Source organism: Eucalyptus grandis, chromosome 11, assembly GCF_016545825.1.
Source record: "Eucalyptus grandis isolate ANBG69807.140 chromosome 11, ASM1654582v1, whole genome shotgun sequence".
NCBI classification, from domain to species: Eukaryota; Viridiplantae; Streptophyta; class Magnoliopsida; order Myrtales; family Myrtaceae; genus Eucalyptus; species Eucalyptus grandis.
Window position 1 is genome coordinate 38,167,256 of NC_052622.1, and position 25,440 is coordinate 38,192,695.

The 25,440-nt window shown below is 41.9% G+C and overlaps 1 protein-coding gene across 6 annotated transcripts in view; it reads left to right on the forward strand.

Annotated features, from left to right (window-relative positions):
• The first annotated feature begins 477 nt into the window (after positions 1-477).
• The window catches only part of LOC104444116 (alcohol dehydrogenase-like 4), a 28,835-nt gene continuing 3,872 nt past the window's right edge, over positions 478-25,440 (forward strand). For 2 of the 6 annotated variants that reach the window (XR_005547528.1, XM_010057723.3), the window contains exons 1-2: positions 24,885-25,070; positions 25,303-25,439. Coding sequence is in view for 5 of the 6 variants with exons in the window: in XM_010057723.3 (XP_010056025.3) it covers positions 24,896-25,070; positions 25,303-25,439 (312 nt within the window). In the remaining variant the exon portion in view is untranslated. The other 4 variants (XM_039304525.1, XM_039304524.1, XM_039304523.1 and 1 more) reach the window with 4 other exon arrangements.

A 25,440-nucleotide genomic window follows, 5' to 3' on the forward strand; every position in this document is an offset into this window, starting at 1 on the left:
ATTTTAAATAAAGCCGACCATATCGACGTGTCACGTAAGCCCTACCTGGCAGCGATTGCCCCCTTATGGACTACACCCTAAGGACTGTAGCTGAGTCTCGCCAGAGGTTTAGAATTGCATTGGCAGAATTGAAAAGTTTACAACCGAATTAGTATTTATTCATAACTAATTCGATGGGGGTATAGGGTGTGTGTTTGATGGGGTACAGGGTGTGTGGCGACGCGGATAAGTGTGACCTAATTTGGGAAAAGATCTAGCAACCTTTAATGCGACGGTAAAGGATAAGGGCCAGCCAACAAAGTTGTTGACATATAACATTGAATTTTTTTCTGTCAACTACTAACCGTGCAAGATCAGCTGGGCGACACGAATACTTCGGGCATACAGATCTTCTTCTTCTTCTTTTTTATCCCCCTCCTTAGCCTTGGCTATATATACGACGGTCGCCTCTCGGTGCAATTTCACGCAGGAAAATCCTCGTTAGGGTTATACCGCTATCTATTCTGAGGATCAAGATTTTGCAGAAGCAGCAGCAGCAGCCGCAGCCGACGGAGAAGGAAGACAGCAACATGGGGAACAACACAGCCGGGGAGGTCATCACCTGCAAAGGTAAGAGACATCTTACCCTCGATTCTCGGGTTGACAGAGCCGGTTTCGACCCGGTTTTCGAATGGACTGAAGTGATCGTCCAGGACGGATTTCGTAGTTGTCTGCGCGTTTCTAGATAGCGTCGCATACCATCTTTCTGTCGCGGCTAGGGTTTCATCGATGATGATCGGATGGTTTGGTTTCTGTTTTTTGTATCTGGTGGCAGCTGCCGTGGCGTGGGGACCAGGACAGGCGCTGGTGATGGAGGAGATCCTGGTGGATCCGCCACAGAAGATGGAGGTCCGGATTAAGGTCCTCTTCACTTCCATATGCCACACGGATCTCAGCGCTTGGAAAGGCGAGGTGATCAAATAACGAGTGGGGTCTTTGGTATCTCTGCCATTATTTCTTGCCATATCAAGCACTGACATTCCCTCTATTCCCCTTGCAGAACGAATCTCAAAGGGCGTATCCCCGGATCTTCGGCCACGAGGCGTCCGGGTACCGAACTCGAACTCGGGCACACGACCGTCCTCTTTAAAAATCTCGGTGTGGAGTGATTTTTCGACTGACGTTTCGGATGAACGTCGATTGGCAGGATCGTGGAGAGCGTTGGGGAGGGGGTGACGGACCTGAAGGAAGGAGACCACGTGGTCCCCATCTTCAACGGGGAGTGCGGCGAGTGCGAGTACTGCAGGTGCGAGAGGACCAACATGTGCCGGGACTACGGGGTGAACCCGATGAAGAAGGCGATGGTCGCCGACGGCGGGTGCAGGTTCCGGACCAAGGAGACGGGGGAGCCCATCTTCCACTTCCTCAATACCTCCACCTTCAGCGAGTTCACGGTGGTCGAGTCCGCCTGCGTCGTCAAGGTCGACCCCGGCTTCCCTCTCGAGAAGATGGCCATGCTCAGCTGCGGCGTTTCCACCGGTCTCTCTCTCTCTCTCTCTCTCGAGTTTTGAACGGTTGATGCGAAGTGCGTTCTCGTTTTGGAAGAGAATCTCTATGCACAAATCGCAAGGAATGTCCTTTTTCCTAGTTTGGATACATACAAAGAATATTATCCGGAATTAACATAGTCATCCTTTTGGACATGAAGGTGTCGGAGCGGCATGGAACACGGCCGATGTGAAGGCCGGGTCGACTGTTGCCATCTTCGGCTTGGGCTCCGTGGGTCTCGCGGTACGTATACATATGATTCTGTCAACCTCGAGAAAGCATGGCTAAATTGAAAAGAAAAATAATAAGTGAAAAAAATCAACTGCCCAGTTTTTATTGGGAAGAGAAGTCAACGTCTTCGCCGGGAGTAGAAGTCAAACATCAATCTCCGTGCGAAGTATCACCTCGACACTCCTTCGATCGTGCGCAGGTTGCGGCCGGAGCACGTGCGAGAGGCGCATCGAAGATTATAGGCGTTGACATCAACCCTGCTAAATTCGTCAAAGGTAATTAATTAATTGATTGATTAATTGGTTTTATAAAATTGTCTTAGGTCATCAAAATATAAGAAATTATTTCGATATTTTTATTTATGATGTCATAATGCTGATTCATCATTTGAAGCCCAAGAGCTAGGGATCACTGACTGCATCAACCCCAAGGGGCTTGAGACGGCATCGCATGAGGTATGGCTATGATGCATGTGCTTCGAAAAGAAATCCACTAAAAATTTGAAAAAGAAAATGTAAATAAGGTAGATCCGACGGGATGGGAGGGCGTGAGCGGTATTTTTGACTGTTGGAAATCGACGGCGGTTCTTCTGCGCCGCAGGAGATTAAGAGGTTGACCGGAGGCGGTGGCGTTGACTACAGCTTCGAGTGCACCGGGAACTCGGCCGTCCTGCGCGAGGCCTTCCTCTCCACCCATCTCGTACGTCATCTCCCCTCCATCCAATACTATAATTCCGCCAAAAAAATCAATTAAAAAATTAAAATTACATTATTTTATCACATGCCAAACATAATAAAGATAAAAAAAAAAAAACAAAGATATGCATCACACGATTTTTTAAATATTATTTTCATCTCTATTTATCATATAGATAGCATAAGGATCTTTATATGTTTGATAAGTATCTAACTTAGTGAGGAATTGATGACACTCGGCTTGTTGTAAGGGATGGGGCCTGACCGTGTTGCTAGGAGTCCACCCGGGCCCGAAGATGCTGCCACTGCATCCGATGGAGCTCTTCAACGGGCAACAGATCACCGGCTCGGTCTTTGGCGGCTTCAAAGGGAAGACCCACATCCCCAGCTTCGCTGAGGACTGCATGCGCGGGTAAAAAAAAAAAAAAAACTTGCCTCGCCGTTGCGCCTTATCCTTTTTACCACCCCCAAAAAAAGCAAATTTAACCATATTCGCACGTACGAAAAAAGTTAATTTGAAGGGGGGAAAATTACTGATTTTTTTTTTTTTTTTTTTTTGGTGGCAGGCGGTGAACTTGGACGAATTCATATCGCACGAGCTCCCGTTCGAGAAGATCAACGAAGCGTTCCAGCTGCTCCAGGGAGGGGAGTCCTTGAGATGCCTCATGCACCTCTGATCTTGTCTTCTCCTTCTGTATTTGTCGCATCTTACTTTGAGAAGAATGTGACATGTAATGAATCTCGTGATGAAGGCGTATTTCGTGACACGAGCCCTGTTTCGCATTGAAACCAAGCATTTCGCGATTTCATTCATGTTCCGGTGCTCCAGGATCGAGTGGAGACGATGGTTACCGTGCTTGATGTCGAGATGCGCGTGTGGATTGACTTAGAAAAGTCTGAATTTGGAGTGGGGTCCGCACGAGTTAAGAGACCGAAAAGGGAGATTCAGATGGAATCTTCAATAGCTAGTTATGTACTGGTCGATTGTGTGCAAATTGCTTGAGAGAGGACGGTTTGCTCGCGACATATCCTTTAATTGAAAAATTCCTGCACAAATCTTGTTACATATAAGAAAGGTGATCATCGAAGAGGAAGTGATCCGAGAGAGAGGGAGGAGAATAGAGGGATCGTCTAGAAAGAGAATTTCGTAGAGCAAGCTGCCCTATTATTTATATCGCACTGAACCCTATCATTTTGCAATTTCATTTGTGTTCCAACACTCCATGACTGCATGGAAATAACCATTACTACATTGGCTGGGTTCATGCTCGGTTCCCTCTTGAGGATTTCCAATTAACCTAAATTTGAAGTCGAATTCGCACAGGTTAAGAGACCACAAAAGAAATTCGAACAAAATCTTTGATAGCTAGTTATGTACCAATTTAATTTTATTTTTTGGTCGAGAAAGCATACGTAGATTTCATTGATAATTGTTTAGATGAGCTATATCCGGACATAAAACATCCAAGAGATTCAATGGGGGATATTGGATCCAGTTGTCTGGTAAAATGTTTTTTTGTTGGGCTTTCACCACCCAGTCAGCAGTTCCATTCGCATCTCTTCTACAATGGGTAATTTTGATGGGCTGAATTGTGGCTAATAGGTTGTGGGCTTCACAGTGCAGGGGCCTAATTTCCCAGCTTATTCGACCCGTAAAAGCTTCCTCCCAACTCTGATCTGTGTGTGCCCTTTGCTGATCTGTAAAAAAGCTTATCACTTCCACTAACTCAAATTGATCTGTTTGGATTTCCTAATTCGTTTCTTCATGTTCTGCAATTGAGTTCTTCCACAGCCATTTTGGGGTTTCGACCACAGCGACGGCTTCCACTTGAATGGCCAAATCTGCTCTCACCGACCAAGCAAAACCAGCGACCAGTGTCCCCGCATGGTCCTTGCACACTTCAGTGACGGCAGCTTCTTCGGTGTCACTGATAAAAGAGCCATCTATGTTCCATTTGAAGCAGCCGCAGGTTGGAGGGTTCCATTGAGTAGGTGAGTTTGATTTTTGGGCTTTTCCTTTAGTTCTTCGAGAGATGCACTTACTGATATGTTGGTGTTTGCTGATGGCTGATTCAAGGAGATTCGTCGGGCATGGTCGCTAATTTCGAAATACCAGTTCGTTCCTCCCTCGCCAAATCTGCCAAAATAGCTGGGTAAGTAGCTTGAAAGGAATCGTTGGGTGTTGAAAGTCAAGGATCCACTTTTCTATATGGCTGATTTGGTGTTGATTTATATATATTTGGATTTGGGGGTGTTCCCATACTAATTCGTCCATGGGCAGAGGAGGAAAAGATGTTCACTTTTTCCGGGAAGCTTTGGCAGAACGGGCACAGGTCATTCGAGATAATCTGTCTTCGCCGAAGGTTAGCTCTTGTTGGTAAAGCATTATGACAGAGATTCCATAGGAAATGCTTGTATTTCAGTTGTATGTTAGCTTGCCATATACGACGCCATAGTGTTTTCGAGATTTGGAAGGAGGAGGAGGCTTCATTTTTTTTTTTTTGGTTTTGTTGTATGGCTTGTTTGCAATGATATGCACTTTTAACTGTATATGTGCCTGTTTTGGTTGATGTTCATATAATTTTATCCTTCGGACTTGTCCTACTTAGAGGAAGCGTTAGAATTTCTTCCAATGTATTCTGATCGAACAATTCCCTGATTCTAGTTTCCTTCCAAGCCATTTGGGCTTCATCCACCAATTCCGACACCATTTTAGGATCACCCCTGTTCGCTGTCCCTCCAACGACACCTTTATGTAGCCATCGATCCTCACGAATCTGAACCTTCTCACTATTGCCAATAATCCATCGGGAAGATGGTATAATCATATTCCTCTCAATTATTAAACTCTGCCATCCCTAAGAGGGGTTGCTACCACTTGCTGTTTGTAGGAAGTTCCCATTTGGAAGTATAGCCCTTTAAAGACCTTGCCTCATAGAGTTTCAGGCTGCTGGAGTAAACACCAGGCTTACTTACCGAGCATAACTTCATTGAATATAATCAAATCCCTAAATCCCGACCCACCTATTTCTTTCCTGTCCTTTAGGACTTCCCACTTTTTCCAATGGACTCCTTTATGTTGATCATTTGTTTTCCACCAAAAATCTGCAACTTTTCTTTCAATGGCCCAGCATATAGATAGTGAGATTTTGAAGACCGACATAACATACTGCGGGATAGCTTGTACCACTGCTTTGATTAGTATTTCTTTTCCTGCTTTGGACATTAATTTATCTTTCCAGCTCTCTAGTTTTGCATTTATTCTTAATAAAATCCATGCAAACATCTCATTCTTTGATCGACCCCAATCTGAGGATATGCCGAGGTACTTTCCTATTTTTTCAAGTTCTGGGACTCTCATCTCAGTTGCCAATCTTTGTTTTAAAGCTAATGGACAGTCCCTACTAAAAAATATCCCTAATTTATTCAAATTAATAACTTGACCATATGCAAAATAGTACTAATTCAAAACAGCAGCTACATTCTGACATTCTATAAGCTTCCCATCCATGAATAGGATAAGATCATCTGCGAACATTAGGTGGGAGAGGGTAGGGCAGTCCCTGTTAAGTTTGATCCCTCTTATGCTACGATTATCAACAGCTTTATGTAGCAATTGGGATAGAACATTTGAAACTATAATGAAGAGATATGGGAACAGTCGATCACCTTGCCGTAGTCCTCTAGATAGTTTGAAATATGGTAGAGGTTGTTAGTTCACTTTGACACTATAGGAGACTGTAGAAACACATTGCATCACCCAAGAGATCCACTTGTCATGGAAGCCCATTCTTCGCATGCAAGCCTCTAAAAAATCCCACTCAACTCGCTCGTAGGCTTTTTTCATATCTAGTTTAAGGATTGCCTAGAATTTCCTTCTTCGGCGACGTGTTCTCAATTGATGGAGCACTTCTTGCACTAGTAACACGTTATCTTGAATTAACCTTCCTTGGATAAAGGCACTTTGTTCCATAGTAATCAATTGGGGGAGGTATTTTTTCAGCCTAATAGCTAGCACTTTTGAGATGATTTTGTAAGCAAAATTGCACAAGCTAATAGGTCTGAATTGATCCAATTGTTCTGGATTTTTGACCTTTGGGATGAGGGTAATTATAGTTTTATTCAGCTCTGGATTGAGGTGGCCAGACTCACAAAATTGGGTAATTTCTTTTTGGATATCTGAGCTGATTTCATTCCAATGGTACTGGAAAAAATTTTCATTCAGTCTGTCCTGTCCTGGTGCTTTTAAAGCACCCAATTGAAAAGTGATGAGCTTGATTTCCTCGGGTGTGAAAGCTCCAGTTAGTGCCTGGTTCATTTCTTCTGTCACCAAACATGGTAACTGATCCAGAACTTGTTGAAAGTTTCGATCCCCCGCTGAGGTGTAGAGTTCTTGAAAGAAAGCTATGGTCAGCTGACTAATCTGTCCCGGATCATGTGTCCATTCTCCATTTGGATTTTTCAGCATAGTAATTATATTCCTCTATCTTCTTTGCACTATTGTTGCATGAAAAAACTTAATATTTTTATCCTCCCATTTGAGCCATTGAATACAGGATCGCATCCTCCAATAAATTTCCTCTTGTTGCCATAACCATTCTATCTCATCTTTCAGCCATTGCATTCTATTTTTATCATAATCCAGAATTGGACAGTTGGTTAGTTGTTGAATCTTCTCTTTTAAATTATGGATTGCCTTTCTGGCATTTGAAAGCTTTTTCTTACTCCATGGATGGAGTTTCATGGTGAGTTGTTTGAGTTTACTGCACAATCCTTCTGTCCTTTCAGCTAGACCCCTCCATGTATCTAGCATGAATTGCTCATATTTCTCATCTTCTATCTAGTAAGCTTCAAATTTAAATTCCTTTGGTCATTTTTCGAGTTGAGGAAAAAAAATCCACCAGCTAGGGGTGTGCATTGGACCCGGGAACCGCCCGGATCGCCCGGAACCGGACCGGAACCGCCCGGAACCGGCGGTTCTTGAGGGAACCGGTCCGGTTCCCGGTCCAATTGTTGAGAACCGGTGGGAACCGGTCCGGTTCCGGTTCCGTGGGCGGATCCGCCCGCCCGCCCACCCGGACCGGACCGGTACTATTTATAATATAAAAAAAAACAAAAAACAAAAGTCGCGAAGCCCTCCTGCCCCTAATTCGCGAAGCCCTAATTCGCGTTTCTTCTTCTTCAGCCTTCGATTCTCTCTGTTCCTTTCCTTCTCTTCGTCTTCGATTCCACGATTCCACCCCGAGTATCCACGCCGCCGCCGCTGCTCCTCCTCCGTCACTGTCCGCCCCCTCGCGCCGGTCGCCACTCGCCACAACCGCTGCTCCTCCGCCTCTACAAGAACTCTCGACCAAGCCGGCGAGCCCCTTTTCTGTCACTCAACAAGGTACGAAGCCCTAATTTGCGTCTCATCTCTTGATTCTCTTCCAATTTCTTCCTCGTCTTTGATTATCTCTGTTTCTTCCTCAATCTCTTCTCCTCGTCTTCGATTCCTCACCAAGCATCCACGCCGCCGCCGCTGCTCCTCCTCCGCCACTGTCCGCCCCCTCGCGCCGGTCGCCACTCGCCACAACCGCTGCTCCTCCGCCTCTGTTGTCCGCCCCCCTCGCCGACACTCAGTCCCGACTCCCTTCGTCTTTGATTCCTCCTTGAGCCTCAACGCCGGCGCGGCCACTGTTGCTCCTCTGCCACTGCTGTCCGCCCCTTCGCATTTGTGCAGGTGATTTAATTGTCTACGGCCTTGTATAGTAATGAAAGACTTGCAATTGTAGTACCTTGTTGATTTGCTTCTCCCTCCAGCGGCTCTCTAGCGTCGAAAGGAGCTTTGCTTCAACGAAAACACCGCTTGGTTGGAGTTCCTCAGCAACATCGGGAGGAAGTTAGGTGGAGGCACGCTTCACATCAAGGTCCGTTCTTTAGTTTTATCGCATCGCTTTGGCTTGGTCTCTGTTTGGTTTTGAGTTGCAACTCTGGAAGATTTTGGGGGGTTTTGAGGCTGTGGCCACTGATCACGAGAGGCTTTTTGGTCGACTATTATGTTCAGTTTGGCACGGTGGAATGGAATGGAATCGGGAAATGACGGGGAAAGGAATGGGCTGGAGTGATGATTCCATGGGTTGTGTGCCGTATTGGGAGATCATGAGCATGTGCGGAGGTGGTGGATGTGGTGTGGGGTGTGAGGAACAAGGTAATGGCGTGTCGGCTAGCTCAAAAGGTGTCGTCGCATCACGAAAGATAATTGAAGTAGCCTCAGTTGGAACTTGGTTCTGCTGTCCCTTGTTCTATCTCTTTCTCTTTGCTTTTTTTCTTTCCCTTTTGCTCATTTTATTATTGTTTTCATTATTTTCTTTCGAAAGAATTCATGGTGGATAATGAGCTTGAGAGGGAGGACTAATGCAAAAGAAATTCGTCTATTAATTATTGTTTTAGTTTTTGGAGATTGGAACTTGGAATTTTAGAGCTCAAAACTTCCGGACCGGTGGTCCGGGAAACCAAAATTGTTTCGCTGTTGAAAACCAGAATTTTTGGCGTCAAAATCGGTTCCATGGATCCACCCGGGAACCGGACCGGACCGGCGGTCCGGTTCCCGGTGGATCCTGGTTCCGATTTTTCGGAACCGGTCCTTAGCGGGCAGTTCCCGGTTCTAAGTCGGGAACCGCCCGCCCGGACCATGCACACCCCTACCACCAGCAAGAGGCGTGATTTGAGCCTATAGCCGAAGGGCCGTGACATCCTGAAATTCGATTCCGTTTCGATAAAATGAAATGTACATATCGTCGGCGCGCCTCTAGTCCTTTTTCTCTAAGCTGATCACTCACGAATTAACTAACCTATTGGGTGAAGCCGTTAAGGGATATATCCGCGATAAAATCTCTAAAAGCTACCTAATTGGTTGGATTAGACTCACGTCCGGTCGATTTTAACCATGAAATTTGATTCGGTTTTGGGAATCAAATATTCGAGCGTGTCACAATTCATTTTTAGGATCGTCTCATCGTCAGTCAAATTATTGACGAGTCCGAAATTTCAAGAAAGAAATTATCGGAGGAAAAATCGAAGACCAAAAGAAAATAAAAAGGGAAAGGGAAAGAGAAAAGGAAAATATGAATAATGGTATTATTAATTTCCCTTTTCTCTCTTTTTTTTTCTCTCTCCCTTCTCTCTCCTCTCCCCTCCCCCTCATGCGATTCCCCCTCCCCACACCTACTCTCTCTTTCTTTTCCCTCTTTGACTAGTCAAAACCCTTTTCTCTCTTTCTTCTCTCTCGATATTCTCTCTCTCTCCTTCCCCTGTTCGCTCGACACCCAGCGAACGAAGACAGAAAACAGAAGCAGAAGCGGAAGAGCTCGCTGAAGCCGTCGCCGCCCGTCCCGCCGCCCGCGCGCCCACCGTCGACGCCGTTCAGCCGTCCGCACACGCCAACGCGCCCACCACTCGCCGCCATCCCTTCCCCGCGCGACCTAGCCCTGTTCGCCTCTGTCTAGCTCAGCTTGACCGCCTCCGGCCACCGCCCAGCTTCGTCCGGTCACCGCCTGGCCTCCCCGGCGTCCCTCTCACCCTCCATCGGCCTCCCCTCATTGCCCTAGCCACCGAACCAGCTCTGGCCAGCCCAATCCAGCAAACCCGCGAGTGGGTTTCCAACGGCTTTGGGCCCGATTTTGGGCCGTTTCCAGGCCCCAGATCCGTGAGTCTCTTTGGGAAGAAACGACCTTTATATCGTCCCCGTCGGATTGGTTCGTTTTGCGCTAAAATCCGATGAGTAATCTCACTAATTCCTTATTAGTTGGCTAATTATGCTTAAGGGTTGTTTAGTTTTAATTAATTAGGTTTAGGTGATTAGATTAGAATATATTAGGGATTATTAGTTTATTGTGATGTAAATTATATAAATTGATTGTGCAATTAGCAAGTAGACGTAGTCTACTATTTATTGAAAGCATCTCGGGATTTTTTCCGACCCTTAGTGGGCTTCAATTAGGCTTTTTTGGGCCTAAGTGGAATTTTTGGTATTTAAATATTATTTTTCGGAATTAAATTAATTATTTATTTATTTTCCGAAAATTCAATTGAGATGGCTAGTGACCGGAATATTATGCTGATGACTGTGGTGAAGTTCGTTTATTTAATCGGGATTTATTTTGAGCTAAATTGAATTTTAAATATTAATTATTTAATTTTCGAAATTAATTAATTAATTAATTATTTTCCGAAAATTCAACTGGGATGGCTCGTGACCGGAATATTATGTTGATGATCGTGGTGAAGTCCGTTTATTTAATTAGGCTTTATTTTGAGCTAAATTGAATTTTTAATATTTATTAATTAATTTTCGAAATTAATTAATTAATTAATTATTTTTCGGAAATTAAGATTGAGATGGCCGATGACTGAAATCTCGTGCTGATCGTCGTGGCGCAATCCGTTTATTTAATTGAGTTGTAATTTGTATGGAATTGATTTAATTATGAATTTTTAGGATATATTCCTAAATGGTTGTTAATTATTTCATTGAAAAATTGTTGGGTATGAAAGTGGTCAAGTGGGACCGTAAAGCCATTAAATATCGAAAGTGGTGGAGTGGGACCGTAAAGCCATTGAATTTTGAAAGTGGTCGAGTGGGACCGTAAAGTCATTAAATATTGAAAGTGATCGAGTGGGACTATAAAGCCATTGAATATCGAAAGTGGTTGAATGGGACCGTAAAGCCATTGAATATCGAAAGTGGTCGAGTGGGACCGTAAAGCCATTAAATATTGAATGTTGTCGAGTGGGACTATGTCTTCCACCTATGCTTAAGATGTGATCTGAGGATCATGATTCGTAATTGGGGATTGAGATGGAATAATCGAATCGACCTAGAAATGGTCCGACTGACATGTAAATGACTAAGTCGATTGAACTGTGATTTGACTGATTGTGCATTGAGATATATGAATTATCTGTATATAACCTTGAATTGCAGGTTGAGACTGATGCCAATGTATGTCTTCTGACCTATGCGTGTATAGGCAGCCTATAGTATAATGGTTTACTAATCGGGGCTTTGTGGGGTAGAACTCGCTGAGACATAGTCTCATCTTGGTTTGGGGAAATCATTTCAGGACCCCGATGAGGAGCTGAGGAAGAATCTGAGAAGGAGAACTCTGGGGTGGAACCTGAGGAGAAGAATTTTTGGAAGAAGGGGATAATACTTAGAGGGATCTTAAGTACGACCTGGATGTACTGAGATTCTATCTTCTTTTGAGAATTTCATTTTGATGTGAATAGTTATGAAGTACTTTGGTTTGCGTTTTGTATAAAAGTTTGGTTATAAGTTTCAATATGAAAAATATGGCCCTGCTTTTCTATCCCATCGATTTACTGTCTAGGGATTTATAACTGCTTCCGCATGTGCTTAATAAATGAAAGGGTCGGCGATACATAGTCCTGGGATATCGCACTTTAAAATCGACCAACTGAGAATGATGTGTGAGTGCCCGAGGATCGGGGCGTGACAAGGGCAAAGACCTTCGCTGAAGGGAATTCCACCCTCCACTCGATATTACATAATGCTCTATCCAACCGTTCCTTCACAAACTCAGCTCCCTCTCTGTTGTTAGCCCAAGTATAAGCACATCATTTGCTATCTATATGCATCAGTCCACTATGATCTAGGAATTCTTGAAAAGCTTTCATTCTATAATTTTCAACTGGTCGCTTCCCCACTTTCTCCCATACATACAACACTTCATTAAAGTCCCCTAAGCATACCCAGGGTTCCTGAGAGAGAGTTATCATGGATGCTATATCAGCCCACAATCTCACCCTATCCTGGAAATCAGTAGGTGCATAAATAAAAGACACTCTCATACTATGATTTGTTTCCCCATTAGTGTAGCTGATATGTATAGAGTGCATGGAGCTCGATATAATAGAGATAGTTACCCAGTCATTCCAAATAAGTGTCTAACTCCCAGCAATACCTCTTGGATTGATGATAAAACGGTGCTAAAACTGCAATCGGCATTGTAATCTCTTACAAAACTCCTCTTTATTTTTTGTTTCCATTAGAAATAAAACGACAGGCCTCTCTTGAGCCACTAGGGCTTTAATAGCATGGAATGTCAAGGGTGTGCCCAACCCTTGACAATTCCAACTCATTATCTTCATTTGTGACTTAGTGGCTTATTAGGGCTAGCTACCAAAGCCCATTGTCGTGTTTTTTCCTCCGTGAGAACTAGAGTATCCAGTAAGGTTATTTCATCAATGTCTGGCTTGCTCATCCCCTGTGACCGCGTATAAATTATTTGGGAGAGAGCGATCTGCTCAACGATATATTCTTTAATTGGAGACTTTCCGCATAAAATCTTGTTTTTTTTTTATAATGAAAATGAAATAACATTCAACGGAAAGGAACATTATAACCCGCTACTAAAGCGTTCGAGTAAAGCAAATCCAAGAAAGGGGGAGGAGAGGCGGCCTAATTAGGATGTAATGAGCCATTTCCATGGGCCTTAGTAGCCAATCTGCAGCAAAATTAGCTTCCCGTCTGCAAAACCTAATTCGAAGATGTGAGAAGCAAGGGAGAAGTGCGGCAGCTTAAGCAAACAAGGCTCAGACCTCCCATGGCGGCTTTTGCTGATCGTTAACGGTTTCGACCAACAGAAGACAATCTGATTCAACTTGGAGTGGAACAATAGATTTGCTTTGCTGCAACAAATGGTGCATAGTGACGATGAGCGCTTGGATCTTAGCCTACAATGCCGAAGAAGCGGCAACACTTCTGGTAAATCATTCTAACATTTTCCCCAAGTGATCTCGGTAGATATATGCCATAGATCCTTCAGTACTATTTGTGTGAAAAGCCCCATCTATGTTTATTTTCAGGACGCCTAGATCAAGGGGCCGCCAAAAATTGACATGGTCAGAATGATTACATCCTGGTTCCGCCGAGAGATAGGTGGAGTTTTAAGCGATTTTAACTTGTGCAAGAGTTGCATCCACTACAAAGGTCGGATTAGGGCATTGATGATATAAAATGGACTTGTTTCGTGCCTTCCAAATCTGCTAGAAAACAATGGCAACAGTCTCCTGATCAGGTGAGGTCTTTTGCTGTTCAATTTGATCTGCAATCCACTCGTCAATACAATGTACTTCTGTTGGTGCAATTCGAATGCTAATGTGAGGGTGAGACCAGATTCTGTGTGTCCATGGACATAATAAAAGAAGGTGTTGAATCGTCTCTGGTGTATGATTATGGCATAGTGTGCAGACCAGCTCTGTGCTGATGTGTCGATGAAAAAGATTGTCTTTGGTTGGCAGTGCATTATGACAAATGGACCAAAGAAAAATCCGAACTTTGGGTGCAAGTTTAAGCTTCCAAAGTTTTTTCCAAAGGATTTGTGGTGTTTGAAAGGATGATGAGACTTGATTGTTGATAGTTCTTGGTTCTACATTTCTGATTGCATGATATCCGCTTTTTACTGTATAGTGACCCTGTTTTGTGGCTGTCCAAATAAGTCTATCTGTTGCAAAATTGGATCTAACCGGAATTCTGAGTATGTCTTGTGTTGTTTGAGCATCATAATAGCGATGCAAAAGAGAAACATTCCAGTTGTTAGAGTCCTCATCAAGTAGGTCAACCACAATCACAGGTTCTTCTTTAACTGTTGGTCCGTCGAGTATTCCTCTGGGTAGCCAACGATCTGTGCGAATTCTGATCTGTGTCCAATTGCCAACTGACCACTGAAGGTTTGGTGATATCGAATCCCTTCATAATAGTAGGCTTTGCCAACCCCAGGAGGGTTGGGCACCTTTGTCTGCAAATAGGAAATCCTTTGAGGGAAAATAAAGACCCTTAAACAGTTTACTCCATAGTGAGAAAGGTTGTTGGATTAAGCGCCAGGCTTGTTTGCCAAGCTACCAGGCCTGTTTGCCAAGCATTGCTTTATTAAAAGCAATGAGATCTTGAAAACCTAGGCCTCCCTTTTCCTTTCTCCTTTTTAGGATTTCCCATTGTTTCCAATGAATTCCTGACTTACGACAATCATTCTGCCACCAGAAATGAGCAATCTTCTTTTCAATAGAATTGCAAAGTGACATAGGAATTTTGAAGATGGACATAGCATACTGTGGGATCGCCTGCACTACAGTCTTAATCGGAATTCCCTTACCACCCTTCGAAATAAGATTTTCTTTCCAGCCTTTGAGTTTGTTATTCACCCTACCCAAAAGCTAGGCGAACATGTCTCTTTTGGAACATCCCCAATTAAAGGAATTCATAGGTATTTACCCGTTCTGTCGAGCATAGGAATTCTAACTTTCCTAGCTAGGTTTTCCTGTAAATTACAAGGACAGTCCTTACTGAAGAAAATACCTGACTTATTCCGGTTAGCAGCCTATCCGGTAGCTAAGCAGTATAGGTTCATTATGTTGGCGAGATTTTGACATTCCTTGATTGTGCCATCTAAGAAAAATATTGCATCATCGGTGAAAAACAAATGAGAAAGATTAGGACAACACCTGTTTAGCTGGATACCCTTAAGATTCCCCATGTCAATGGTTTGATGGATGAGAGTTGATAAGACATTCGCCAACAGGATGAACAGATAAGGGGAAAGAGGGTCGCCCTATCGAAGGCTTTGCGTCGAGTGGAAATACTCCAATTGCACTCCGTTGAATTTTATGCTAATAGAGACTGTTGTAATACACTGCAACACCCACTGTACCCAAGTAGGATGGAAACCTAACTTGAGGAGATAATCCTTCAAGAAATCTCATTACACTCTATCATATGCCTTTTGCATGTCCATTTTTAAGACCGCTGGAAAATTACATCTCTGTTTCCTAATCTTTATTTGGTGAAGTACCTCATGTACTATTAGGATGTTGTCTTGGATTTGGTGCCCACTCACAAAGGTAGTTTGTCCTTAAAGATCAAGTCAGGAAGCAAGGGCTTTAGACGATTGGTGAGTACCTTAGGGATAATTTTGTAGGCGTAATCGCAAAGACTAATGGGGTGGTATTGATCCAAACTCTTGGGATGAGGCGTTTTCAATATTAGAGAAATAATAGTTCTATTAAGAGCTGTGGGCATCACTTCTGTTTGAAAGAAATTCTGTACTGAAAGGAATATCTCATCCTGTAATATATCCCAGTGAGTTTGGTAAAAAAGACCATTCAAGCCATCTAGGCCCGGGGCTTTAGTCGTTCCCAGCTGGAATGTTGCTATGCGGACCTCCTCTCAAGTGACCACAGCTGTTAAGATAGTATTCATTTCTGTTGTAACAATACTCGGGCATTAAGCAAGAATGGGACCATAGTCGCGATGACCCACTAATCTATAAAGGTTCAAAAAGAAATCCAACGTCATCTCCTTCAAAGTTTTATCATCTTGCACCCATCTCTGGTTAGCATCCATCAGCATTCTTATTTTATTCCTTTGTCTTCTCTAAATGGTAGTTGCATGGAAGAATTTGGTGTTTTTATCACCCCACTTAAGCCAGTTAATCCTAGATCGCATTGCCCAATATTGTTCCTCTTGCTGCCAAAGTTTTTGGAGCTTTGCCTTGAGTTTAGTTGTTGTCATTTTATCATGGTGTCCATGGGTTTGATTAGTGATATGTTGTAGTTGCTGTTGCAAAGCTGAAATTTGATTTTTTGCCTTGGAGGACTTTACACGACTCCAATGTGTAAGGGCTGAACTTACAATCTTCAATTTATATGGTAGGTCAAAAACAAAGATCGTTGCTGAATTCCAGGCGTTAGCGATGACCTCCCTACATTCCAGATCTTGTAACCAAAACGCTTCAAACAAAAAAGGCCTATATCTTCTGCCGGGTTTTGCTTTAGTGTTTAATAGTAAAGGGCTATAATCAGAACCCATCGCAGGTAAAGCAAATACCTCAGCATCCGGGAAGGTAAGTCGCCAATCCAAATTACATAGCAGCCTATCCAACCTCTCTTTCACAATATCATCTCCATCTCGGTTATTCATCTAGGTAAATGCACAACATTTACTCTCTATGTCAATTAATGAACAGTCATGTAATACTTCTATAAGGGAATGCATTCGATTAAAGTCAGCTAACATTTTTCTCACTTTCTCCCAGTGATAGGTTATTTAATTGAAATCACCAGCACAAACCCAAGGTGAAAAGTTGGAGTTGGCAATTTGTTGAAGATCTGTCCATAGCTATTGGCGAAGTCTAAAAACTGTTGGTGCATGGATACACGTCAAACGCATAGGTATGCCATTTCTTAAGTCCATACATATCATATCAATGCGATCCTGAGTAGATTGAATCACATAGAAAGAAATGTGTGCCTGCCAAAACATGGCCATACCCCTTGCTAAGCCAATAGGATTAACCAAATGGGATTCTGGGAATTTAAGCCATCGCTGTATTTTAGTTAGCACTTCCTGTTGATTCTTGGTCTCCATCAAAAAAATCAAGTCGAGCCTTTCATTGGCCACTAGGGCTTTAAGGGCTTGAACTGTCGAGGAAGAGCCCAGACATTGACAATTCCAGTTGAGGAGTTTCATTTTTCAGTTGGTGGCTTTTGAGGGCAAGCCACCTCAACCCATTTGCGAGTCTCTTCAGCCGAGTATACTGGTATTTCCAATGGTTGGGTTTCATCTAAATCATCAGTAATATGAGTACGCGACTCATATGGGTTATATCTCTTAATCTTCTTTGTTATTCCTGCTTTAGTAGATAGTCATGTATGCTTCAGCTTCTTGGGTGTTGGGGCACCCGTGTTCTGGTCCTGAATTCCTTTTAGTTTTGCAGGTATAGGAATCAGGGTTCCCATGGAAGAAGTTGGTGGCAGGGGACTAATATGATGGCGTGGTTGGAGTGGTTCAACCTCTAGATTGGTAGGAGGGATTACTGATATCTTCATAGTTCCAGCATGCTTATCTTTGTCAGTCATAAAAACATCATTTATACCCTTCATCTTTGTATTGGCAGGGGTCAACTCACTTTTGGATGAGTGCCCTACTGTCTTACCATCGTGGCTATGCGGCTGAAGGGGCTTCATAAGAGGGTGAATAGGAGGCATAGTTGGTCTGTTTTGAACTCCAGCATCAGTATCTTCAATAGGGGGGAGCAGGGACCTTAATGATCGAGGAGGGAGGGATTTTTGGAATCACTTCTTCGATCTCTGTAGATCTGTCCTAATCTCCATAAAAGGTCAGCCTATACGGACTGTGTTCTTTAACTTCTGCACGTAACCATTGGCCAAAGGCCATATTTTCTTTGCCTGACATTTTTGCTTCAGTAAAGGGGATTTCCTGACAATACGTAGCGTAATGGCCTAACCTACCACATGAATAGCAAAATGTGGGAGTTATTCATAGCGAAAATCTAGCCATATAGTTTTCCCATTAATGCGAATTAAGTGCCATGTTTTCAATGGCTCCTTTAGATTGATTTCGACCCTGGCTCTGCTTGCTCTAAAAGTTGTGCCGTCCTTTGTTTCTAGTTTGACTTCAAGCACTCTCCCAACACGTTTGACTGGTTTGTTGAGTAATTGATCCGAGCACCATTCTAGTGGTAGACCGAATATTTGAACACAAAATGTACAGGTGGAAAAATCATAGCAATGTAGTGGCGTATTTGGTATCCATAGCTTAAGAATAACCAAGTGACTAGAAAATAACCACAGACCGCCTTCTAGGACCCCCCTGTTCTTCATCTTTAGATTTAAATTTAGCAACATAGAGGCCAGCTTCACGTTGGGAAATCCCTACTTGTTTTGTACGCCAAGCTTGCTTCAGAGTATTTTGAAATGATTGGAAATTAATTGAGGGGTTAGAGAGAAGTTTACCGACTAAAAGTTGCTTGCTTTCTACAATTTTCTCCAGTGGCGGCATGTTATCCCATACTTCAATTTCATGAGTGAAGCATAGTCAACCCAACCTGTTGCAGAGGGCAGCAAGTCGCGAATCTGCCTCCTAGTCATTAGTGTCCATGAAATCATAATCCAGGGCAGATCACAGACTCGTCGAGGCAGGGAGAGATTCTACATGCAATGGAATGGGACACACTCAAGGGGTGAAAAGGGTTGCAAAGAAGTCGAAGAAAACCATGAAATTGGATGGGTTTGCGAAGAAGTCGAGGGGGAGAGACGAGGAGGGACGTAATCAAAGCTTGCCAAACCCAAACCCAAACCAGAAGAACCGAAATAAGTGGAATCATGAATGAATTGCTGATATTAAGGTGAGGAAGATGTGCGTTCTGGGGTGGCGTTATCCATTTTCAATGCAATCTACAACAAGGCAATGTAATCCAGACGAAATAGATGGGGATTGTAAAAGTAATAGAAAACGAGGTAAATGAAGTGGGGGAGATGGTGGAAAAACCTTCAAGTTTAGGGTTTACTTGAGCAACTACCATAAAGGTAGACTATAAGCTTTGCATGTCGAGAGAGAAAGAACCATTTCCTAAAATCTTGTTACACACGGCAATCTGACTTACGAAGTCCTGTCAGTAAATTCGACATAAATAGGTTGGGAACATTACCCGTTTGTCTCCATAACCATTCCCTAGTATTTAACGATTTTGATGGGCACCAAACATTAGGTGTTGCAGCATAGCTTTATCATCTTTGTCATTGATTAAAAAATTCTCTCACCTAATCCATTTATGGAGTGTAGAAGGTTGAATTGATACAAATTTGTATCGTTGTTTTCATTAATACGATTGCCTCATTGTTCTCGATATATATATATAATTTCATGAAAGTGCCGAAGCAGCTTGGAATACCGTTGATATGCTAGCTGGATTGAGTGTTGGTATAGAGTATCAAAATTTAATTGATATGAATTTGCATCATACTCCACCCTCGGTCTTTTATGAATTGAGCGTTGGTATAGAGTGTCAAAATTTAATTGATATAAATTTGCATCGTCCCCCACCATGGGTCTTTTGTGAAGGTGTCGGAGTAGTTTAAAACACCACTGTGCTAGCTAGATCGAGTGTCGATCCATTTATGAAAGACCGTAATACAATCGATATGAATTTGCATCGTATCTCACCATAGGGGATTCTCGTTAATATGATTGCTTTGTTGTTATAGATATTATTAAACGATTGCTTGTGTTGATCAAACGAGATGGGTCTTTCATGAAGGTGCCAAAACAGCTCAAAACATTGCCGACACGCAAGCTGGATCAAGCGTCTGCCACCATCAAGCAAATTATGTTTAGGGTCATTCAAACATATGTACCTCTTTGGATCAACGACTGAAGATCCGAGATGATTTTTCAAGCTTTGGTAAATGTGCAACTTTTGGATGTACGACTCATTTGTTTAAAAAAAGAAATTACAAAAATGATTTATAAACACTAACTTAATTTGCAATGTCATTTCTGAATTTTTAATTTGTTTGATACGATCCATGAACAACCCAATATGCAATGTCCTCCCCGAGCTTTTAATTTACTAACGGGCATCTCTTAATAAATATAATCGCCAACTCACGGGATGGGAGGACAACTATATGGTTGGGGGTTTGCCTGGGCCCGGCTTATTGAATTCAAATTGAACGACTCATTATATGCACGAAGCATTCTAAATTCTAAGGCTTAGACTTCTGGTTCTTTGTTGAACTGGGGAAAAGCTTTTGCAGGAATTGAACTCGGATCTGGGAGTGCAAATTCTCAGGGTGGACCAGACCTGGAGGGGATTTTTGGCCCGGCTCAAACAGACCGGACCTGACTTTTTCAAGACCGGGCTGACAAAATATGAAAAGAGGGCCCGGACCGAGCCCGAATTTTCTTAACAAAAAAATGCTATTAGCTATCCAACATGCAATATAAAATAATTAACACAAAATGACTTTTTAAAAACCAGAAAAATGAAAGGGAAAATACCAAAAAAAAAAATCTCAAATTATGCCAATTGTAGCATAAATACCTCAAACTTTTTTCTATCGTTAAAAACCTTAAATTTGCCCATTGTAACACAAAAACCCCCAACTTTTTTTTTGTGTCACAAAAAAACACATATATACCATCTATTTTAATTACATCTAAGGTATATTTGTTGTGAATGTATTAATTCGGGGTTTTTTTATGACCTAAAAAAAATATTTGGGTAATTTGTGTCACAATTAGTAAGTTTTGAGTTTATTTATGTCATAGTGGACATAATTTGAAGTTTTATGTTATATTAGCCAAGAATAAAATTCTCGCTTTCCCACTTTCACATTGCATAATTTTTTTACTTGAGTGGAGTTACAGGCCGGTAATTACAATTTGAAAAGCTCATTCACACCCAGTCACCTATAGACATTTCATCCTCGTTCAAACGAGCTGGATTCTACTTGAGCAAAAGTTGGAACCGACTCGGAATATACTTTCGGAATATACTCTTGTAACCCCATTTTTTCGTGCGAGAATTGAGGACCCACTTTTTTTTTTCTTTTTGCACGAGAGGAGGACCCACTTTACACTGCCATAAATTGGAGATTTCTGAAAAAAGTTTTCCTTTTAATTATTGAACTAAGTTGTAAAATTGAGCAGTATTCCAATGAGCAAATGCAACCAAAAAAGGGTGGCCATTTATCGAATATTGATTGTCGTGCCTACCGACGGTTTTGCCAAATTTGGATGGACCACATCTCAATTTTCCCGATCCTGCTATGGAGCAAATTTCGCCGTACAATACAAGTTGTTGTCTTGCCTACTTCCACTACATAGAGGCCTAACATAATTTCCATGTGATTATTCAGCACAGGGCCGTGTACATATTCTCTTCTCAGGATACTAATAATAATAATTAAACGAACGTTTATTTTACGAAAAATAAATGATTTAAAAATATTTTCTGAAGATGATCGCTCGAATCTCGCAACCCTATTCCCACTTTCGTGACATGCTGTTAACTAAAGAGATTTCTATAATACTATTAATGGTATCACGAAGTCTATTTTTTATCATTGAACTATAAAAGTGACAAGTATGATGCGGATTAAAATAACGATCTCTTCGTCATTTAAAAGAAAGAAAGAAACCCGCATTTTTCCTCAATTGAACGGAAGAAATCAGACCGGCAACTTACAGTTCCATTTCTGGAAAATTTCCATCTCCCTTATAGATGAACCATATTTGTCACAGCCATTTATGGAAAGGACATTTATTGATGAACTCTCGAACTGATGGGCACGACTTCGCTCTTTCTGCTCTTAATGCATTCGACCTGATGACGTTTCAAATACAGAAGTATAGGCATGAACTTTCCAAAACAGAAGATCAAGTGTTCGATGCGTGAGGAGTTTACTCCATTATGCAAAAGACTCTGAACAAAGCAATTGACGGAATAAAAAGGAGCCACTTTGTTGAATTGTAGACTTATGAAGATATGCGTGAGCGTGGCTAAGATGAGAATTCCAAGCACACTTTCCACATAAGGACATAGCGAATAATATGACTAAGTTGATGCATATTTTATTTTATTCGGGAGGTAATATTGATATAACTCTAGCCTTTTTTGATATCATATAAGATAACCCAAGACTTCTTCTGTTACATTTCAATAAAATGTTAAAACTACAAAAAAAACCCAAATTGATACGGTTACAATAAATTTACCTAAAATCAACTTTTTTTACCACAAAAAACCTAAAACTAGTACATTTATGATAAATTTACCAAAAAATAATTTTTAACCGTAAAAAACCTCAAATTTGTACATTTATGACAATTTTATTCTTTATTAATTTATGTTAAATTAGATTTTATTTTTGGTAACCCAAGGAACCCGTAAGCCGACAGCCGGCGAACAAACCCGGGGGAGTGACTGTAGGACCCTAGCACATGTTGGACGCAAATTGCGTAATCCCAAGATTTCCATAACTAGAACAAAAACATGCATAATTGAGTAGAAAGATTAACGCACCTGTTTTGGGATCCATTATTTTTTAAACGGAAGCGGAAACACAATGTTCCATGCGCAAGTTATTCTCCTCTATTACCCTCCGTATCACTGGCTCAATGAGGCGGCCTCCCTCACGTGTAGCGTTAGGTAAACACCCCTTAGGTGAGGATACAAGTGAGAATTAGGGTTAGAGGAGAGACTTGAACATTATTTATAAAGTTTCCAGCCAGTCCCTCTCATTATTAGCTCAACTTGGCCTTTCAGCCCATATTAAACTAATTAAGAAACCACTCCAAGTAAGAATCCCTAACGACGCATCTGGGATTTGAACTTCTTCCCTTTGTGAGGAGGAGAGAGCCCGAGCCAGCTGCACCGCGGTGGTTATGTTAAATTAGATTAATACTACTAAAAATCACAAATTGGTACAACTGTCATAAACGAAGAGTAAAATTTCAAATCAATATACTCATCAACTGCCACGTGTCATCCAACTCAGCCATTTAATACTAAAATTTAACAAGAACGAATAAAGTGTAAATTTGTTACAAGTGTATTAGTTTGAGATTTTTTATAATCAAAAGATTAGTTATGAGTAAATCTGTTACAAGCGTATCAATTGGAGATTTTTCGTGGCATTAATTTTTAAAGAAATAAGTCCAAAAAGGTGGGGACACACTATGCTATTATCATGTGTGGGTCGGCGACGTGGTTTGAAGCGCCGAACTTTAAGGTGACTAGGGTCGCGAAGAGTTCATGTCAACCGCCAAAAATGGGTTGTTTTCATCAAAGTCCGGTTTCTCCTCTTCATGTAGGAAAGAGATCAACCTTTGATGAAAGATACGTGAGAGAAACATTAAATGCAAATTTCCATCCTCATCTCACGTCATCCTCTTACCTTTCTCAATTGGACAACATGCAAAGATCTTCACGAAACCCATGACGCATTATCTGCCAGAAAAAGAATATAAAAATTGCAGAATCTTTCCTTGTTGATCGCGAGAGCTTCAGTTACCAATTTACCGACCGGTTCAGTGCCTACGATTCCGTGTTGCATTTGATTAAGTGAGAGAATTATCAATTTAGCTCTAAACATTTACTATAAATGTTAACTCAGTTCTAAAATTTTCAATTTGGCTAGCATAATCTTAAATGTTTGCACGATATTTTAATGTAGCATTTTTAGCCGATTGCTTTCGAAATTAGCTTACGCAACGATTCAAGTAGGATGTTATATTAAGTAAAGTTGACCTCGTTGGCATGCCATGTAAGCCATTCCCAGCAGCAATTGTCCCGAAGAACTATGGCGGAGTTTTGCCAAAAGTTTAGAAACACGTAGGCAAAAAAAAAAAAAAAAAAAATTGGTTAGAGGGAAAATTTTGTTTCACATAAAAGAGAAATACATGATTTCAAAATAAAACCAATCCTAAAAAGTTACAATTGAGTGCAAATTCAAAAAATGAAACAACATAATACAACTTGTAAAGACTTGCTCATTCCATAAGAACAGATCTGTCATAACTTCTAAGGACAACTAATTGCAAAAACTCACATTACTATCGGTGATGAGCACACGCTGAGATATCTTTCTTTAGTAGCTACGGCTTTGCCAAAAAGGAGGTGCTTTAGCGTCCCTAATACCATCACCATTTAGACAACAACACACTAATAGGTTGAAAGAACCCATATAACACTTTGAAAAAATCCCAGACCTATAGCTAAATCAGGATTGAAGAGTATCCAAATCTAGATTTAACTCTAAATCAAGAGAGAATAATTGCAAATCAGATGCCATTTGATCAATAAATTACTTTCAGATAAGCCAATTATTGAATGCGACAAATGAGCTTTGGAGATTTGTAGAGTGCTCGACTGTGTGGAGCAACCACCTAAAAAATCATTCGATCTCATCAAAGTCCGGTTTCTCCTCTTTGTGTAGAGAGAGATATCGACCTTTGATGAAAGATATTTGAGACTAATCTTAAGTTCGAAAATGAAGTCACCAATTTATTGAGTAGTGGAGTGTCAATCATTCGATGTTGCATTTAATTAAGTGAGAAAATTACCAATTCAGCTTTAAATGTTTAGTACGAATAACAAGTCAGTTATAAACTTTTGCGATTTTACTAGAATAATCCTAAATCTTTGCACGAGATTTCAATATAGTTTTTCCATTCGATTGCTACCGAAAATAGCTTAAGCGACGATTTAAGTAAGACGTCATTTCCAGTAAAGCCGACCACGTTGATATGTCACATAAGCCGCTCCTGGTAGTGATTGCTCAGAAGGACTACGGCTATCGATTGAAAAATTTAGAATAGAATCCGTATAATAGATTCACCACTGGCTTGGTAATTATCCATTACTAATTCGACACGGATTGGGCCACGCAGAAAAGTATGACCTAATTAGGGGTCCGTCGACATTTACTGCGACAGAAAGGATAAGGGCCAGCCCTCAAGTTGTTGACATAGGACATTGAATTTTTTCTATCAACTTCTCAACCGTGCAAGATCAGCCGGGTGTCACGGGTAGTTCGGGGATATAAATCTTCTTTTTTATCCCCCTCGTAGCCTTGGCTATATGTACGACGGTCGCTTCTCGGTGCAATTTCACGCAGAAAAGTCCTCGTTAGTTTATACCGCTTTCTATTCTCAGGAGCAAAATTGTGCAGAAGCAGCAGCCAAAACATCCGAAGAGAGAAGCAAGACAGCAGACATGGTGAACAACACAGCTGGGCAGGTCGTCACCTGCAAAGGTAAAGAGACATCTCGCTTCTGATTCTTGGGTCGACGAGCCGGTTTCCAACCGGTTTTCCAATAGAGCGAAGTGATCGTCCAGGACGGATTTCGTAGTTGTCCGTATGCCTCTAGATAGCGTCCTGGACTTCGTAGTTGTCTGTGTGCTTCTAGATAGCGTCGCACCATCTTTTGCAGCTAGGTTTTCCTCAATGATGATGGGATGGTTTCTGTTTTTGTGTCCGGTGGCAGCCGCCGTGGCGTGGGGACCGGGACAGCCACTGGTCATGGAGGAGATTTTGGTGGATCCACCGCAGAAGATGGAGGTCCGGATTAAGGTCCTCTTCACTTCGATATGCCACACGGATCTCAGCGCTTGGAAAGGCGAGG